Source organism: Salmo salar, chromosome ssa09, assembly GCF_905237065.1.
Source record: "Salmo salar chromosome ssa09, Ssal_v3.1, whole genome shotgun sequence".
In the NCBI taxonomy this organism is placed as follows: Eukaryota; Metazoa; Chordata; class Actinopteri; order Salmoniformes; family Salmonidae; genus Salmo; species Salmo salar.
In genome coordinates, this window is record NC_059450.1 from 157,582,167 (window position 1) to 157,597,870 (window position 15,704).

The 15,704-nt window shown below is 44.3% G+C and overlaps 2 protein-coding genes and 1 long non-coding RNA gene across 17 annotated transcripts in view; 1 reads left to right on the forward strand and 2 right to left on the reverse strand.

Moving 5' to 3' along the window:
- Positions 1-8,611, reverse strand: part of st14a (ST14 transmembrane serine protease matriptase a) — a 62,310-nt gene extending 53,699 nt beyond the window's left edge. The window contains exon 1 of the mRNA XM_045724912.1: positions 8,083-8,611. Coding sequence (XP_045580868.1) covers positions 8,083-8,130 — 48 coding nt within the window. The 5' untranslated portion in view covers positions 8,131-8,611. The remainder of the gene's footprint in view (positions 1-8,082) is intronic.
- A 2,692-nt stretch (positions 8,612-11,303) lies between these two features.
- Positions 11,304-11,728, forward strand: LOC123744774 (uncharacterized). Its single transcript, XR_006771257.1, has 2 exons — positions 11,304-11,402; positions 11,491-11,728. It is a non-coding gene; the product is annotated as an uncharacterized lncRNA (long non-coding RNA).
- Positions 11,729-12,398: 670 nt separating this feature from the next.
- Positions 12,399-15,704, reverse strand: part of aplp2 (amyloid beta (A4) precursor-like protein 2) — a 140,290-nt gene continuing 136,984 nt past the window's right edge. For all 15 annotated transcript variants that reach the window (XM_045724929.1, XM_045724927.1, XM_045724926.1 and 12 more), the window contains 2 exons: positions 14,566-14,721; positions 12,399-13,170 (listed from right to left, as the gene is read on the reverse strand). In XM_045724929.1, the coding sequence (XP_045580885.1) occupies positions 13,069-13,170; positions 14,566-14,721 (258 nt within the window). In that variant the 3' untranslated portion in view covers positions 12,399-13,068. The remainder of the gene's footprint in view (positions 13,171-14,565; positions 14,722-15,704) is intronic.

The window sequence follows — 15,704 nt, forward strand, 5'->3', positions numbered from 1 at the left end:
GAGGCTCTACGCTGGCGAGGCTCTACGCTGGCGAGGCTCTACACTGACGAGGCTCTACGCTGACGACGCTGGCGAGGCTCTACGCTGGCGAGGCTCTACGCTGGCGAGGCTCTACGCTGGCGAGGCTCTACGCTGGCGAGGCTCTACGCTGGCGAGGCTCTACGCTGGCGAGACTCTACGCTGGCGAGACTCTACGCTGGCGAGGCTCTACGCTGGTGAGGCTCTACGCTGACGACGCTGACGAGGCTCTACGCTGGCGAGGCTCTACGCTGGCGAGGCTCTACGCTGGCGAGGCTCTATATGATTATATTATTAATTATATGATTAAATTATTAATTATATGATTAAAAGGTTGACTAAATGATTTCACCCTGAAAATGTATAACCGAGTGATTATAAGATGAATGTACTAAATGTGTGTGTGTGTGTGTAGGAAAAGTTTAAGCTTAATGATTTAGCAATGTAAGTAAGACATTCAAGGAAAATGAGAACTGTTAACCTGTTGGGGCTAGGGGGCAGTATTTTCACGGCCGGATAAAAAACGTACCCGATTTAAACTGGTTACTACTCTTTTCCAGAAATGAGAATATGCATATAATTAGTATATTTGCATAGAAAACACTCTAAAGTTTCTAAAACTGTTTGAATGGTGTCTGTGAGTATAACAGAACTCATATGGCAGGCCAAAACCTGAGAAGATTCCATACAGGAAGTGGCCTGTCTGACAATTTCTGGTCCTTCTGTTGCCTCTCTATCGAAAACACAGTATCTCTGCTGTTACGTGACACTTTCTAAGGCTTCCATTGGCTCTCTGAAGGCGCCAGAAAGTGGATTGGGGTGTCTGCTGTCTCTGGGCAAAGTACAGGAGCACTGTTTGTGAGTGGTCAGCCTAGTGCCTCAGAGACAATAGATGCGCGGGCACGAGACTACTCCATTTTTTTCTTCACTTGTTTGAATGAATACAAGGTTGTCCGGTTGGAATATTGTTGCTATTTTACGAGGAAAATCGCATACATTTATTTTAAACAGGGTTTGACATGCTTCTAAGTACGGTAAAGGAACATTTTGAAATTTTTGTCACGAAATGCGCCCGCGCGTCACCCTTCGGATAGTGACCTGAACGCACGAACAAAACTGAGCTATTTCAATATAACTATGGATTATTTGGAACCAAAACAACATTTGTTGTTGAAGTAGAAGTCCTGGGAGTGCATTCTGACGAAGAACAGCAAAGGTAATCCAATTTTTGTAATAGTAATTCTGAGTTTCAGACACTCGCCAACGTCGAGGCTCAGTAATAGCTAGCCGTGATGGCCGAGCTATGTACTCAGAATATTGCAAAAATGTGCTTTTGCCGAAAAGCTATTTTAAAATCTGACACCGCGATTGCATAAAGGAGTTCTGCATCTATAATTCTTAAAATAATTATGTATTTTGTGAACGTTTATGCTGAGTAATTTAGTAAATTCACCGGAAGTTTTCGGTGTGTATGCTAGTTCTGAACATCACATGCTAATGTAAAAATCTGGTTTTTGATATAAATATGAACTTGATTGAACAAAACATGCATGTATTGTATAAAATAATGTCCTAGGTGTGTCATCTGATGAAGGTCATCAAAGGTTAGTGCTGCATTTAGCTGTGGTTTTGTTTTTTGTGACATTATATGCTTGCTTTGAAAATGGCTGTGTGATTTATTTTTGGCTGGGTACTCTCCTGACATAATCTAATGTTTTGCTTTCGCTGTAAAGCCTTTTTGAAATCGGACAACGTGGTTGGATTATCTTTAAAATGGTGTAAAATAGTCATATGTTTGAGAAATTGAAGTTATAGCATTTTTTAGGTATTTGTATTTCGCGCCACGCGCGATTCCACTGGCTGTTGAATAGAGTGGGACGCTGCCGTCCCACGTTTTCCCATAGAAGTTAACAGACAGCAGACAACTTGTGACCTAATAACAGGAAAGAAGGTCTACCCACCCAGGGAGGGGAGAAACCTTTAGGCTTGCAGTAGATTATGTAACATGGGGCAGGATATGATAAGCAATGTATGAGATGGAGAAGACTTGTAAATAAGCATTGACAGTGTTAAAGAAGAGGATGGGCATTTGTAAGGGGTATGACATATGGTATGACCACATGTCAGGTATAAAAGGCTGTGTACCCTGTATGATATTCAGAGCTCTCGTAAATAAACTTTCTGACCAATTGTAAGCTGGCTCTCCGTCTGCTTCATCCAACCAGAATCTTACACCCTCTGGGGGGGGGGGGGCCAGACTGAGTAGTTTCATTGAAGTTCGGTTTATGAACATTGATAACTTAATTCACGTAACAACGACACTGACGAGGCTCTACACTGGCGAGGCTCTACACTGGTGAAGCTCTACACAGACAGACAGAGTGGGTGGAAGGGGAGGAACAGTTTCACTGAGTTAAATGTTGCCAAACCTGTTTTGGAGGGAGCATGCAGGCTGGTTGCTAGAGGTGGGAGGTCTCCAATAATAGTCAAATAACTCACTTCAGATAGAAGGTTTTTGAGTTTCGCTCTTTGCTTATTCTATGGACTGTGAAAACCCGACGACGGAGAAGTAAAATAAGGCTCTATTTCGGGATTCAACAACACTGTAATCTAAAGAAGGCCTGTTCTAATTGGCTTATAGCCAACGTCAATAACGCCGCACGTGACTCAACACCCAGCCTGACAGACAGACTGCCTGACTACAATGACCCACAATGCTCTCTGTGCCAAGACCTCTGCCGTTGGCTCAGATCCGAAACACTACAACACCTATACGGCATCTTCTTTGCCAATAATATTCTCCCTGGGTGGGTCATTCCACCTCAAAAACCACAGGTGGGTCATTCCACCTCAAAAACCACAGGTGGGTCATTCCACCTCAAAAACCACAGGTGGGTCATTCCACCTCAAAAAGCTTGTAACCCACCATCTCCGAAGAAAATTAGTTGCTGTAGTTACAAACACAAGCTTAGCATTCCTGAAACATTATTTTGTTAAAATATAATTTGATATGAGAAGATAATTGATTGAACTCAAAATAGCCATATAATCTTCAATAAAGATATATATTTTTTTAAAAGGTACTATATATTTCACCTTTATTTAAATCAGGTAGGCTAGTTGAGAACAAGTTCTCATTTACAACTGCGACCTGGCCAAGATAAAGCAAAGCAGTGCGACACAAACAACAACACAGAGTCACACATGGAGTAAACAAACGTAGTCAATAACACAATAGAGAAAGTCTATGTACTGTGTGTGCAAATCAGGGAGGTAGGCAATAAATAGGCCATAGAGGCGAAATAATTACAATTTAGCAGTAGCACTGGAGTGATAGATGTGTAGATGATGATGTGCAAGTAGAGATACTGGGGTACAAAGGAGCAAGAGGATAAATAACAATATGGGGATGAGGTAGTTGGGTGGGATATTTACAGATGGGCTATGTACAGGTACAGTGATCTGTGAGCTGCTCTGACAGCTGACGCTTAAAGTTAGAGGGATATATAAGTCTCCAGCTTCAGAGATTTTTGCAGTTCGTTCCAGTCATTGGCCGCAGAGAACTGGAAGGAAAGGAGGAAAGTAGGAATTGGCTTTGGGGATGACCAGTGAAATATACCTGCTGGAGCGCGTGCTACAGGTGGGTGCTGCTATGGTGACCAGTGAGCTGAGATAAGGCGGGGCTTTACCTAGCAGAGACTTACAGATGACCTGAGCCAGTGGGTTTGGCGATGAATATGTAGCAAGAGCCAGCCAACAAGAGCGTACAGGTCACATATGGGGCTTTGGTGACAAAACGGATGGCACTGTGATAGACTGCATCCAATTTGCTGAGTAGAGTGTTGGAGGATATTTTGTAAATTACATCGCCGAAGTCAAGGATCGGCAGGATGGTCAGTTTTACGAGGGTATGTTTGGCAGCATGAGTGAAGGATGCTTTGTTGCGAAATAGGAAACCGATTCTAGATTGAATTTTGGATTGGAGATGCTTAATGTGAGTCTGGAAGGAGAGTTTACAGTCTAACCAGACACCTAGGTATTTGTAGTTGTCCACATATTCTAAGTCAGAACCGTCCAGAGTAGTGATGCTGGACGGGCGGGCAGGTGCAGGCAGCGATCGGTTGAAGAGCATGCATTTAGTTTTACTAGTATTTAAGAGCAGTTGGAGGCCACGGAAGGAGAGTTGTATGGCATTGAAGCTCGTCTAGAGGTTAGTTAACACAGTGTCCAAAGAAGGGCCAGAAGTATACAGAATGGTGTCGTCTGCGTAGAGGTGGATCAGAGAATCACCAGCAGCAAGAGCGACATCATTGATGTATACAGAGAAGAGAGTCGGCCCGAGAATTGAACCCTGTGGTACCCCCATAGAGACTGCCAGAAGTCCGGACAACAGGCCTTCCGATTTGACACACTGAACTCTGTCTGAGAAGTAGTTGGTGAACCAGGCGAGGCAGTCATTAGAGAAACCAAGGCTGTTGAGTCCGCCGATAAGAATGGGTTGATTGACAGTCGAAAGCCTTGGCCAGGTCGATGAAGACGGCTGCACAGTACCGTCTTTTATTGATGGCGGTTATGATATTGTTTAGGACCTTGAGCGTGGCTGAGGTGCACCCGTGACCAGCTCGGAAACCAGATTGCATAGTGGAGAAGGTGATCTGTTTGTTGACTTGGCTTTCGAAGACCTTAGAAAGGCAGGGTAGGATGGATATAGGTCTATAACAGTTTGGGTCTAGAGTGTCTCCCCCTTTGAAGAGAGGGATGACCGTGGCAGTTTTCCAATCTTTGGGAATCTCAGACGATGCGAAAGAGAGGTTGAACAGGCTAGTAATAGGGGTTGCAAAAATTTCGGCAGATAGTTTTAGAAAGAGAGGGTCCAGATTGTCTAGCCCGGCTGATTTGTAGGGGTCCAGATTTTGCAGCTCTTTCAGAACATCGGCTATCTGGATTTGGGTGAAGGAGAAATGGGGGAGGCTTGGGCGAGTTGCTGCGGGGGGTGCAGGGCTGTTGACCGGGGTAGGGGTAGCCAGTTGGAAAGCATGGCCAGCCGTAGAAAAATGCTTATTGAAATTCTCGATTATCGTAGATTTATCGGTGGCGACAGTGTTTCCTAGCCTCAGAGCAGTGGGCAGCTGGGAGGAGGTGCTCTTATTCTCCATGGACTTTACAGTGTCCCAAAAGATTTTAGAATGAGTGCTACCTTACATCTGATTTGGACCATAATCCTTCCTAACAGTGACTAAGACATGGGGAATCCAATACAATGATCGGTAGCCACCCACAGGCCCCACACACCAAACCCAACAACCAGCATTGTGGGACTCCATACTATGTAATGTATTTCCTGTCTGGTGATGTTTGGCCCTGTTCAGATAAATTAGCCATTGAAGTTGCTTGCATTATTTACTATAAAATGTCTTGAGGCCATTTGGACGTACTGCCAAATTCTCTAAAATGACATTGGAGGCAGCTTATGGTAGAGAAATTAACATTCAATTATGTGGCAACAGCTCTGGTGGACATTCCTGCAGTCAGCATGCCAATTGCACGCTCCCTCAAAACCTGGAGACATCTATGACATTGTGTTTTGTGACAAAACTGCACATTTTAGAGAGGCCTTTTATTGTCCCCCAGCACAAGGTGCACCTGTGTAATGATCATGTTGTTTAATCAGTTTCTTGATATGCCACACCTGTCAGGTGGATGGATTATTTTAGCAAAAGGAAAAATGCTCACTAACAGGGATGTAAACACATTTGTGCACAAAATGTGAGAGAAATAAGCTTTTTTGTGCGTATGGAACATTTCTGGGATCTTTTTATTTCAGCTCATGAAACCAACACTGTTGCGTTTCTACATTTGTTCAGTGTAGATTACAACATAACTACTCTGAAGGGATTAAAACGTTAAAGTCACACCTTCTCCACGTCCTTCACAGTAATAATTGTACGCTGAATAGTTCCCTGGGAACATGTCGTGACAGGACAATGGGATCGGTGCGTCACCGTGTTGTGGTTTCTGATTGGTGAATTCCACTCCCACTCGTTTCTACAGCTTTTAAAAACACAGAGCTAAATTTAGGTCCAAGAGTTTTTCCTGACAGTGTAAACTATAACTAGGGCCCGGAGTTTATAGCAAATTGTAACTATCCTGCATCACATGAGCTTTTAGTGACTACAGCTCAATCTATACAGACTCTTCATATTGACATGAAGAGCTTGGTTCCTCTCTAGGTTTTGGCCTTTCTAGGGGAGTTTTTCCTAGCCACTGTGCTTCTACACCTGCATTGTTTGCTGTTTGGGGGTTTTAGGCTGGGTTTCTGTACAGCACTTTGAGACATCAGCTGATGTAAGAAGGGCTTTATAAATACATCTGATTTGACATGCCATGAAAATCGGTTCTTCAGACCAACAGCTAGCCTGAAAACAACCCCACTACATAGACGCTGTCTTTTAACAACTTAGCTAACGTCAGTTGCTAACGTCAATTGCGACCGTCAGTTGCTACCGTCAGTCGCTAACGTCAGTCGCTACCGTGCCCTCGGGTAGAGATTGACGTGATGGAAGCCCGTCTTTAGCTCAGAGAACATTACAGTGAAAGACCCACAGCTGTGTAGCCTTCAGGTGTGTACATTCTCTTACCATTGTACAGGCAGGGAAGGGCCCCCCCCCCTCCTCCTCTCACTCTAGCTCTGCTGCCCCCACCAAAATAGTCAACCTTTATTGGTTTCATTTTCAATGAACTACGTCGGTGGCCGGTTGCTTGGAAGACTGCAGTGAATGCATGGGACTGATGATGAAATATACTATCAGACCTCTCTCTCTTTATCAGACCTCTCTCTCTCTTTATCAGACCTCTCTCTCTCTTTATCAGACCTCTCTCTCTCTTTATCAGACCTCTCTCTCTCTTTATCAGACCTCTCTCTCTCTTTATCAGACCTCTCTCTCTCTTTATCAGACCTCTCTCTCTCTTTATCAGACCTCTCTCCTCTTTATCAGACCTCTCTCTCTCTTTATCAGACCTCTCTCTCTCTTTATCAGACCTCTCTCTCTCTTTATCAGACCTCTCTCTCTCTTTATCAGACCTCTCTCTCTCTTTATCAGACCTCTCTCTCTCTTTATCAGACCTCTCTCTCTCTTTATCAGACCTCTCTCTCTCTTTATCAGACCTCTCTCTCTTTATCAGACCTCTCTCTTTAGCGATGAGCAGACCAGGGCCATAACGCCAATTTTCAAAGCAAATGAATGACCAGGCTGGCTTCATCAGGCCAATGAATGACCAGGCTGGCTTTATCAGGCCAATGAATGACCAGGCTGGCTTTATCAGGCCAATGAATGACCAGGCTGGCTTTATCAGGCCAATGAATGACCAGGCTGGCTTTATCAGGCCAATGAATGACCAGGCTGGCTTTATCAGGCCAATGAATGACCAGGCTGGCTTTATCAGGCCAATGAATGACCAGGCTGGCTTTATCAGGCCAATGAATGACCAGGCTGGCTTTATCAGGCCAATGAATGACCAGGCTAGCTTTATCAGGCCAATGAATGACCAGGCTGGCTTTATCAGGCCAATGAATGACCAGGCTGGCTTTATCAGGCCAATGAATGACCAGGCTGGCTTTATCAGGCCAATGAATGACCAGGCTGGCTTTATCAGGCCAATGAATGACCAGGCTAGCTTTATCAGGCCAATGAATGACCAGGCTGGCTTTATCAGGCCAATGAATTATCAGGCCAATGAATTATCAGCTGTCTAGACGTCAGGGTTAGACAGTACCGGTAAACTACCTAACAAATGAATGACACACACACGTAATAAAAGCTTAAATTGTGACAGGTGGTCTCCAATCAAACAAGCTATTTGTCAACACACACACACACACGAAGCTTAAATTGTGACAGCTTGTTTGATTGGAGACCACCTATTTGTCAACACACACACACACACACACACACACACACACACACGAAGCTTAAATTGTGACAGGTGGTCTCCAATCAAACAAGCTATTTGTCAACACACACACACACCAAAACAAACCACCATAGTTAGTAGCAGCCACATTACCGGGCCCTTGTTTGGGGTGTATCTCATCCCGGTGTCCATGTAGTCCATAGTGGCTGTCGACAGATAAATCAGTCGGTTCCTGATTTCAGCTCGTCCTCAGGTAAATTCCAAGGGGAGGGAGGTGTAGGTAGGCCTTTTGTCCTCAACGGAGTCCTGCGGCCTCCGCGAACACAGGTGATTCACAAAACGAGCAAATATATATATTTATATTTATTTTAAAAAACTGCAACCGAAAGAGTACAGTTCAGGAAACCAATTTCAATACAATCAATATGAACTCAGAGTATTTCCTTTGTAGCAAGTCGTACTTTTAGTATCTTCCAGGAATAATCGCGAACGGCCCTTTCCGCGGATATCTGAGGAGTGTTCATTACGTCGATTGGGTTGCAAAACGTTTCTTAAACGGAAGCAAACGTAACGACACGGGGAGTGATCTACCTGAATTTGTCCAATAGAAACGGTCGTTTCAGTTGCAAAACAACTGTTTGGATGTGTGATCACACTGCGGTTGTCGAGTACCTGCAGAAAGTTCCCCGGAGCTTCGGGTTTCAGGGCGTGTTTCTGTTGGAGCGATACTCACCTGTGACTTCCTGTATTAAGGTGACATTAAAACCCAGAGGGAGGGAGACAATAGCTCTTCCCTTCTGCACTTTAACTGTTTACACATCGTTACAACACTGTATATAAACACAATATGACGTATTTTATTCTTTTGGAACTACTGTGAGTTTAATGTTGACTGTTAATTTTTTGTTAATTTCGCTTCTGTTTATTATCTACTTCACTTACTTTGGTAATGTTAACATATGTTTCCCAGGCCAATAAAGCCCCTCGAATTGAGACAGAGATATATTCCATATATCGGCAGATATAGAGAATAAAGCCCTGACTTAACGTAATAACTAATATCTAGATCAATGAATTTTACTTTTTTCCCCCCGGTGTAACCTAACAGGTGTGACAGGTTTCTGATGCGGCGGGGACTGAACACCGACAGGCGGCGGCGGTAGGGCTTTTTGGGGCTGAATGTAGCGGGAGAAAACGGGGAGTGTTTTATTTTGATTTGAGATAAGGGAAGGCTGATGAACTTGGCATATTTAATGACATTTTAATCTCTATTAAAATGTAAAATATAACATATATCCAATGTTCTTTTTTTAATGGATTATTCCTAGTATTCAGTATCGATGTTGAAGTGTTTTTGTGATGGATGAGTCACGGAGCGGTTTTGGTTTAGTCACGCTCAGGTCATTCAGTCTACCTAGACCTACGGTATGACCCGCAGGTTTCTATTCCAGTAACTTCCCGTGGATGACTGGTTATGATGAAACAACGTATGTCAGAATGTGGAGTTGTTGTGATGGGCTATATGACTTACACCTGGCCTATGTGAATAAACTATTTTCTAAACACATTTTCCATACTACATAGGACGAATGAAATGGAAAAACATACAGGAAGTAGGGTAGATAATAAAAACACCCAAATAAAGAGACAGGAAGCACTTTATGGAAGTAGTGGCTTTATTGATGTGCTTCCCCCTGTAACCAGAATCTGTTTTGTTTCCATTGGTGTCAATCAATTCATCAATCAATCAATCAATTGGTTTGATCAGTAATATTGTGATCGCTACAGTCAAGCAGGTAGTTACAGGATGACAGGATTTAAGAGTGCATAGTGAGACAGACACATAACTGAGAAACTGTCACAGGAGGAGAAAAAATATTTTAAAAAAACAAGAAACTTAAAAATAGATATAATTTTCATAATAACCCTCCGAAGAGAAGCCATGATCACAACGCCAACTATACAGACAGTTACGAGAGAGAGAGAATCTACTCCTGATTCTACAGTTCCCTGTGTCTCCTTCCACTGTTAAAGGTAACCTGCACATGTTCTCTGTCTGTCTCTTTCCATCCACATCTGTCTGTCTGTCTCTTTCCATCCACATCTGTCTGTCTGTCTCTTTCCATCCACATCTGTCTGTCTGTCTGTCTCTTTCCATCCACATCTGTCTGTCTCTTTCCATCCACATCTGTCTGTCTCTTTCCATCCACATCTGTCTGTCTCTTTCCATCCACATCTGTCTGTCTGTCTCTTTCCATCCACATCTGTCTGTCTGTCTCTTTCCATCCACATCTGTCTGTCTCTGTCTCTTTCCATCCACATCTGTCTGTCTGTCTCTCTTTCCATCCACATCTGTCTGTCTCTCTTTCCATCCACATCTGTCTGTCTGTCTCTCTTTCCATCCACATCTGTCTGTCTCTTTCCATCCACATCTGTCTGTCTCTCTTTCCATCCACATCTGTCTGTCTGTCTGTCTGTCTGTCTGTCTGTCTGTCTGTCTCTCTTTCCATCCACATCTATCTGTCTGTCTCTTTCCATCCACATCTGTCTGTCTGTCTGTCTCTTTCCATCCACATCTGTCTGTCTCTTTCCATCCACATCTGTCTGTCTGTCTGTCTGTCTCTCTTTCCATCCACATCTATCTGTCTGTCTCTCTTTCCATCCACATCTGTCTGTCTGTCTGCCTGTCTCTCTTTCCATCCACATCGGTCTGTCTGTCTGTCACAAGCCCCCCAGCGAGTGTGTTTGGGATTGATTTGAGAAAGACTATTCAGAAACTGTTCTGAGTCAGCAAAGCCAGCAGTTGTTCAGGTGAATTAATACATCCAGAAACGGTTCTCAGATTCATTTCTACTTGGATTTTTTAAAAGCATCGCATCGCTTGTGCAAAACATGGACTCTGGACCACTACAACCCATCAGAGAGCATATCGAGGACCCAAAATATGGTCAGGGGGGGGTAATAAGGGGTAAGTCTAGTCAGTTCATTGAGATGGGTCAGGGGGGGTAATAAGGGGTAAGTCTAGTCAGTTCATTGAGATGGGTCAGGGGGGGTAATAAGGGGTAAGTCTAGTCAGTTCATTGAGATGGGTCAGGGGGGGTAATAAGGGGTAAGTCTAGTCAGTTCATTGAGATGGGTCAGGGGGGGTAATAAGGGGTAAGTCTAGTCAGTTCATTGAGATGGGTCAGGGGGGGTAATAAGGGGTAAGTCTAGTCAGTTCATTGAGATGGGTCAGGGGGGTAATAAGGGGTAAGTCTAGTCAGTTCATTGAGATGGGTCAGGGGGGGGTAATAAGGGGTAAGTCTAGTCAGTTCATTGAGATGGGTCAGGGGGGTAATAAGGGGTAAGTCTAGTCAGTTCATTGAGATGGGTCAGGGGGGTAATAAGGGGTAAGTCTAGTCAGTTCATTGAGATGGGTCAGGGGGGGTAATAAGGGGTAAGTCTAGTCAGTTCATTGAGATGGGTCAGGGGGGGTAATAAGGGGTAAGTCTAGTCAGTTCATTGAGATGGGTCTGGGGGGTAATAAGGGGTAAGTCTAGTCAGTTCATTGAGATGGGTCAGGGGGGTAATAAGGGGTAAGTCTAGTCAGTTCATTGAGATGGGTCAGGGGGGTAATAAGGGGTAAGTCTAGTCAGTTCATTGAGATGGGTCTGGGGGGTAATAAGGGGTAAGTCTAGTCAGTTCATTGAGATGGGTCAGGGGGGGTAATAAGGGGTAAGTCTAGTCAGTTCATTGAGATGGGTCTGGGGGGGTAATAAGGGGTAAGTCTAGTCAGTTCATTGAGATGGGTCAGGGGGGGTAATAAGGGGTAAGTCTAGTCAGTTCATTGAGATGGGTCAGGGGGGTAATAAGGGGTAAGTCTAGTCAGTTCATTGAGATGGGTCAGGGGGGTAATAAGGGGTAAGTCTAGTCAGTTCATTGAGATGGGTCAGGGGGGTAATAAGGGGTAAGTCTAGTCAGTTCATTGAGATGGGTCAGGGGGGGTAATAAGGGGTAAGTCTAGTCAGTTCATTGAGATGGGTCAGGGGGGGGTAATAAGGGGTAAGTCTAGTCAGTTCATTGAGATGGGTCAGGGGGGGTAATAAGGGGTAAGTCTAGTCAGTTCATTGAGATGGGTCAGGGGGGTAATAAGGGGTAAGTCTAGTCAGTTCATTGAGATGGGTCAGGGGGGGTAATAAGGGGTAAGTTTGGTATGAGTTGTGTGAGATCAGCTGGGGGTCTGTGCACTCTCCTGTGTGTCTGTCTGTCTGCACACTCTCCTGTCTGTCTGTCTGCACACTCTCCTGTCTGTCTGCACACTCTCCTGTCTCTGTCCTGTCTGTCTGCACACTCTCCTGTCTGTCTGTCTGCACACTCTCCTGTCTGTCTGTCTGCCCGCACCACAACATCCCAACCCAGCTCAGCCACCATCCAAGTCTCAACCTCTCCCTTGGTGGAATAAAAACAGCAACTTTTTATATATATATATATATATTTTAACTGTTTATGTATATTTTGTTTGCAATCATAACAAAGAATAGAAAGTAACTGAATTCATGATTTTGTTTTCATTCTTTTTCCTCATTTGTAGTTTCACTATACATCATTTAATTAGGTACAAAGAACCTTCCTATACAAGCAATCTATCGAAAAGAACCCCCAACAACCATTTTATTACGAGAAGACCGTCAGAAGGTATTTGGGGACACTGGTACGATGGGAAACAAAACGTTAGTGTCCTCCTTGTTATGTTCGATAAGATACATTTATAAAGTCTTCAATGAGTTGCTTGTTTTTTTTTTTTACCTTGTTGCATGTTATTATTTTTTTTAAAACAACAAAATAAAAATCATCATAAGAAATGTAATACAGCTTGATCTTCAGAGAGTAATCGTAATAATTAATTATTAAATCACATATTATATATAAAAACGTAGAGATACGTACATCTCCCTTTTAAAAGAAACCCCAAGATTGAAAGGGAGCTGTATAGTACAATAGTAGCAGTAGTTTTAGCATCGGTTTGAAACAAATCCAATATAATGTATTGTAATCTGATGTAATTATGCAAATGATTATTTTTTTTGGAGGAGAGTATTTTTGTTGTTATTGGTCAGTAGTATGTTGGCCCCTCCTCTCTGCTTGGTGCCACAGCCAATCCTAGATCTGCATCTGTTCCAGGTATTTGTAGGTGGGGTTCTCGTAACCGTGGTTCTGCATCTTGCTGAGGTGGCGCTCCTCTGGGGTCAGCATGGGGTCAACCTATCACAGGACAGGTCATTGGGTGAAATAGGCAGAGCTTAAAGGTATCGACAGTCCTGTAATAAAACTCTACGGCCCTGTGCAGAGAGAACAGATTATCTGACGACAGAGGTTTCCAGGTCAGGGGTCAACTAGAACCTGAGCAGAGAGAACAGATTATCTGACCACAGAGGTTTCCAGGTCAGGGGTCAACTACAACCTGAGCAGAGAGAACAGATTATCTGACCACAGAGGTTTCCAGGTCAGGGGTCAACTAGAACCTGAGCAGAGAGAACAGATTATCTGACCACAGAGGTTTCCAGGTCAGGGGTCAACTACAACCTGAGCAGAGAGAACAGATTATCTGACCACAGAGGTTTCCAGGTCAGGGGTCAACTAGAACCTGAGCAGAGAGAACAGATTATCTGACCACAGAGGTTTCCAGGTCAGGGGTCAACTACAACCTGAGCAGAGAGAACAGATTATCTGACCACAGAGGTTTCCAGGTCAGGGGTCAACTAGAACCTGAGCAGAGAGAACAGATTATCTGACCACAGAGGTTTCCAGGTCAGGGGTCAACTACAACCTGAGCAGAGAGAACAGATTATCTGACCACAGAGGTTTCCAGGTCAGGGGTCAACTAGAACCTGAGAACAGATTATCTGACCACAGAGGTTTCCAGGTCAGGGGTCAACTACAACCTGAGCAGAGAGAACAGATTATCTGACCACAGAGGTTTCCAGGTCAGGGGTCAACTAGAACCTGAGCAGAGAGAACAGATTATCTGACCACAGAGGTTTCCAGGTCAGGGGTCAACTAGAACCTGAGCAGAGAGAACAGATTATCTGACCACAGAGGTTTCCAGGTCAGGGGTCAACTACAACCTGAGCAGAGAGAACAGATTATCTGACCACAGAGGTTTCCAGGTCAGGGGTCAACTAGAACCTGAGCAGAGAGAACAGATTATCTGACCACAGAGGTTTCCAGGTCAGGGGTCAACTAGAACCTGAGAACAGATTATCTGACCACAGAGGTTTCCAGGTCAGGGGTCAACTACAACCTGAGCAGAGAGAACAAGTTATTAGCCTGAGTACACAGACCTTAGAGAATGGATTGAGCTACCAGTGCTGTGTGTGTGGTGTACGTTGAGCGTGTGTGTGTCTGTGTCTGTGTGTGTGTGTGTGTGTATACGCACCATATACATTGGCTTGTGTGTGTATGCGTTTGTCTCCACAATGCCGTGGTTTCCATGCCGTGGTGAGTTGTGTATGCGTTTGTCTCCACAATGCCGTGGCTGATGGTTCCGTACTGTGTGTGTGTGTGTGTGTGTGACGTCGTGGCTCACCTCCACAATGCCGTGGCTGATGGTTCCGTACTGTGTGTGTGTGTGTGTGTGTGTGTGACGTCGTGGCTCACCTCCACAATGCCGTGGCTGATGGTTCCGTACTGCCTCTTCCTCAGAATAACCAGGCTGATCACTATCACCATCGCTATGGCCACCGCTATCACTAGCAGACCAATCAGAGCAGAGCTCCCGAAGCTGAAGTCCTCGCCCAGAGGGCGGTAGGATTCCTAGAGGAGAGAGAGGCAGAGAGACAGGGAGAGAGAGAGAGACAGATGGAGCGAGCGAGAGAGACAGAGACAGATGAGAGAGAGAGACAGAGACAGATGAGCGAGAGAGACAGAGACAGATGAGCGAGAGAGACAGAGACAGATGAGAGAGACAGAGACAGATGAGAGAGACAGAGACAGACAAAGATGGAGCAAGAGAGAACGAGAGAGCGAGAGAGAGACAGATATAGAGACAGAGCGAGAGAGAGACAGATATAGAGACAGATATAGAGACAGATATAGAGACAGATATAGAGACAGATATAGAGACAGATATAGAGACAGAGCGAGAGAGAGAGACAGATATAGAGACAGATATAGAGACAGAGCGAGAGAGAGACAGATATAGAGACAGAGCGAGAGAGAGACAGATATAGAGACAGATATAGAGACAGATATAGAGACAGATATAGAGACAGATATAGAGACAGATATAGAGACAGAGCGAGAGAGAGCGAGAGAGAGACAGATATAGAGACAGATATAGAGACAGATATAGAGACAGATATAGAGACAGATATAGAGACAGATATAGAGACAGATATAGAGACAGAGCGAGAGACAGATATAGAGACAGATATAGAGACAGATAGAGACAGAGCGAGAGAGAGAGACAGAGACAGATGAGCGAGAGAGACAGAGACAGATGAGAGAGACAGAGACAGATGAGAGAGACAGAGACAGACAAAGATGGAGCAAGAGAGAACGAGAGAGCGAGAGAGAGACAGATATAGAGACAGAGCGAGAGAGAGACAGATATAGAGACAGATATAGAGACAGATATAGAGACAGATATAGAGACAGATATAGAGACAGATATAGAGACAGATATAGAGACAGATATAGAGACAGAGCGAGAGAGAGACAGATATAGAGACAGAGCGAGAGAGAGACAGATATAGAGACAGATATAGAGACAGATATAGAGACAGATATAGAGACAG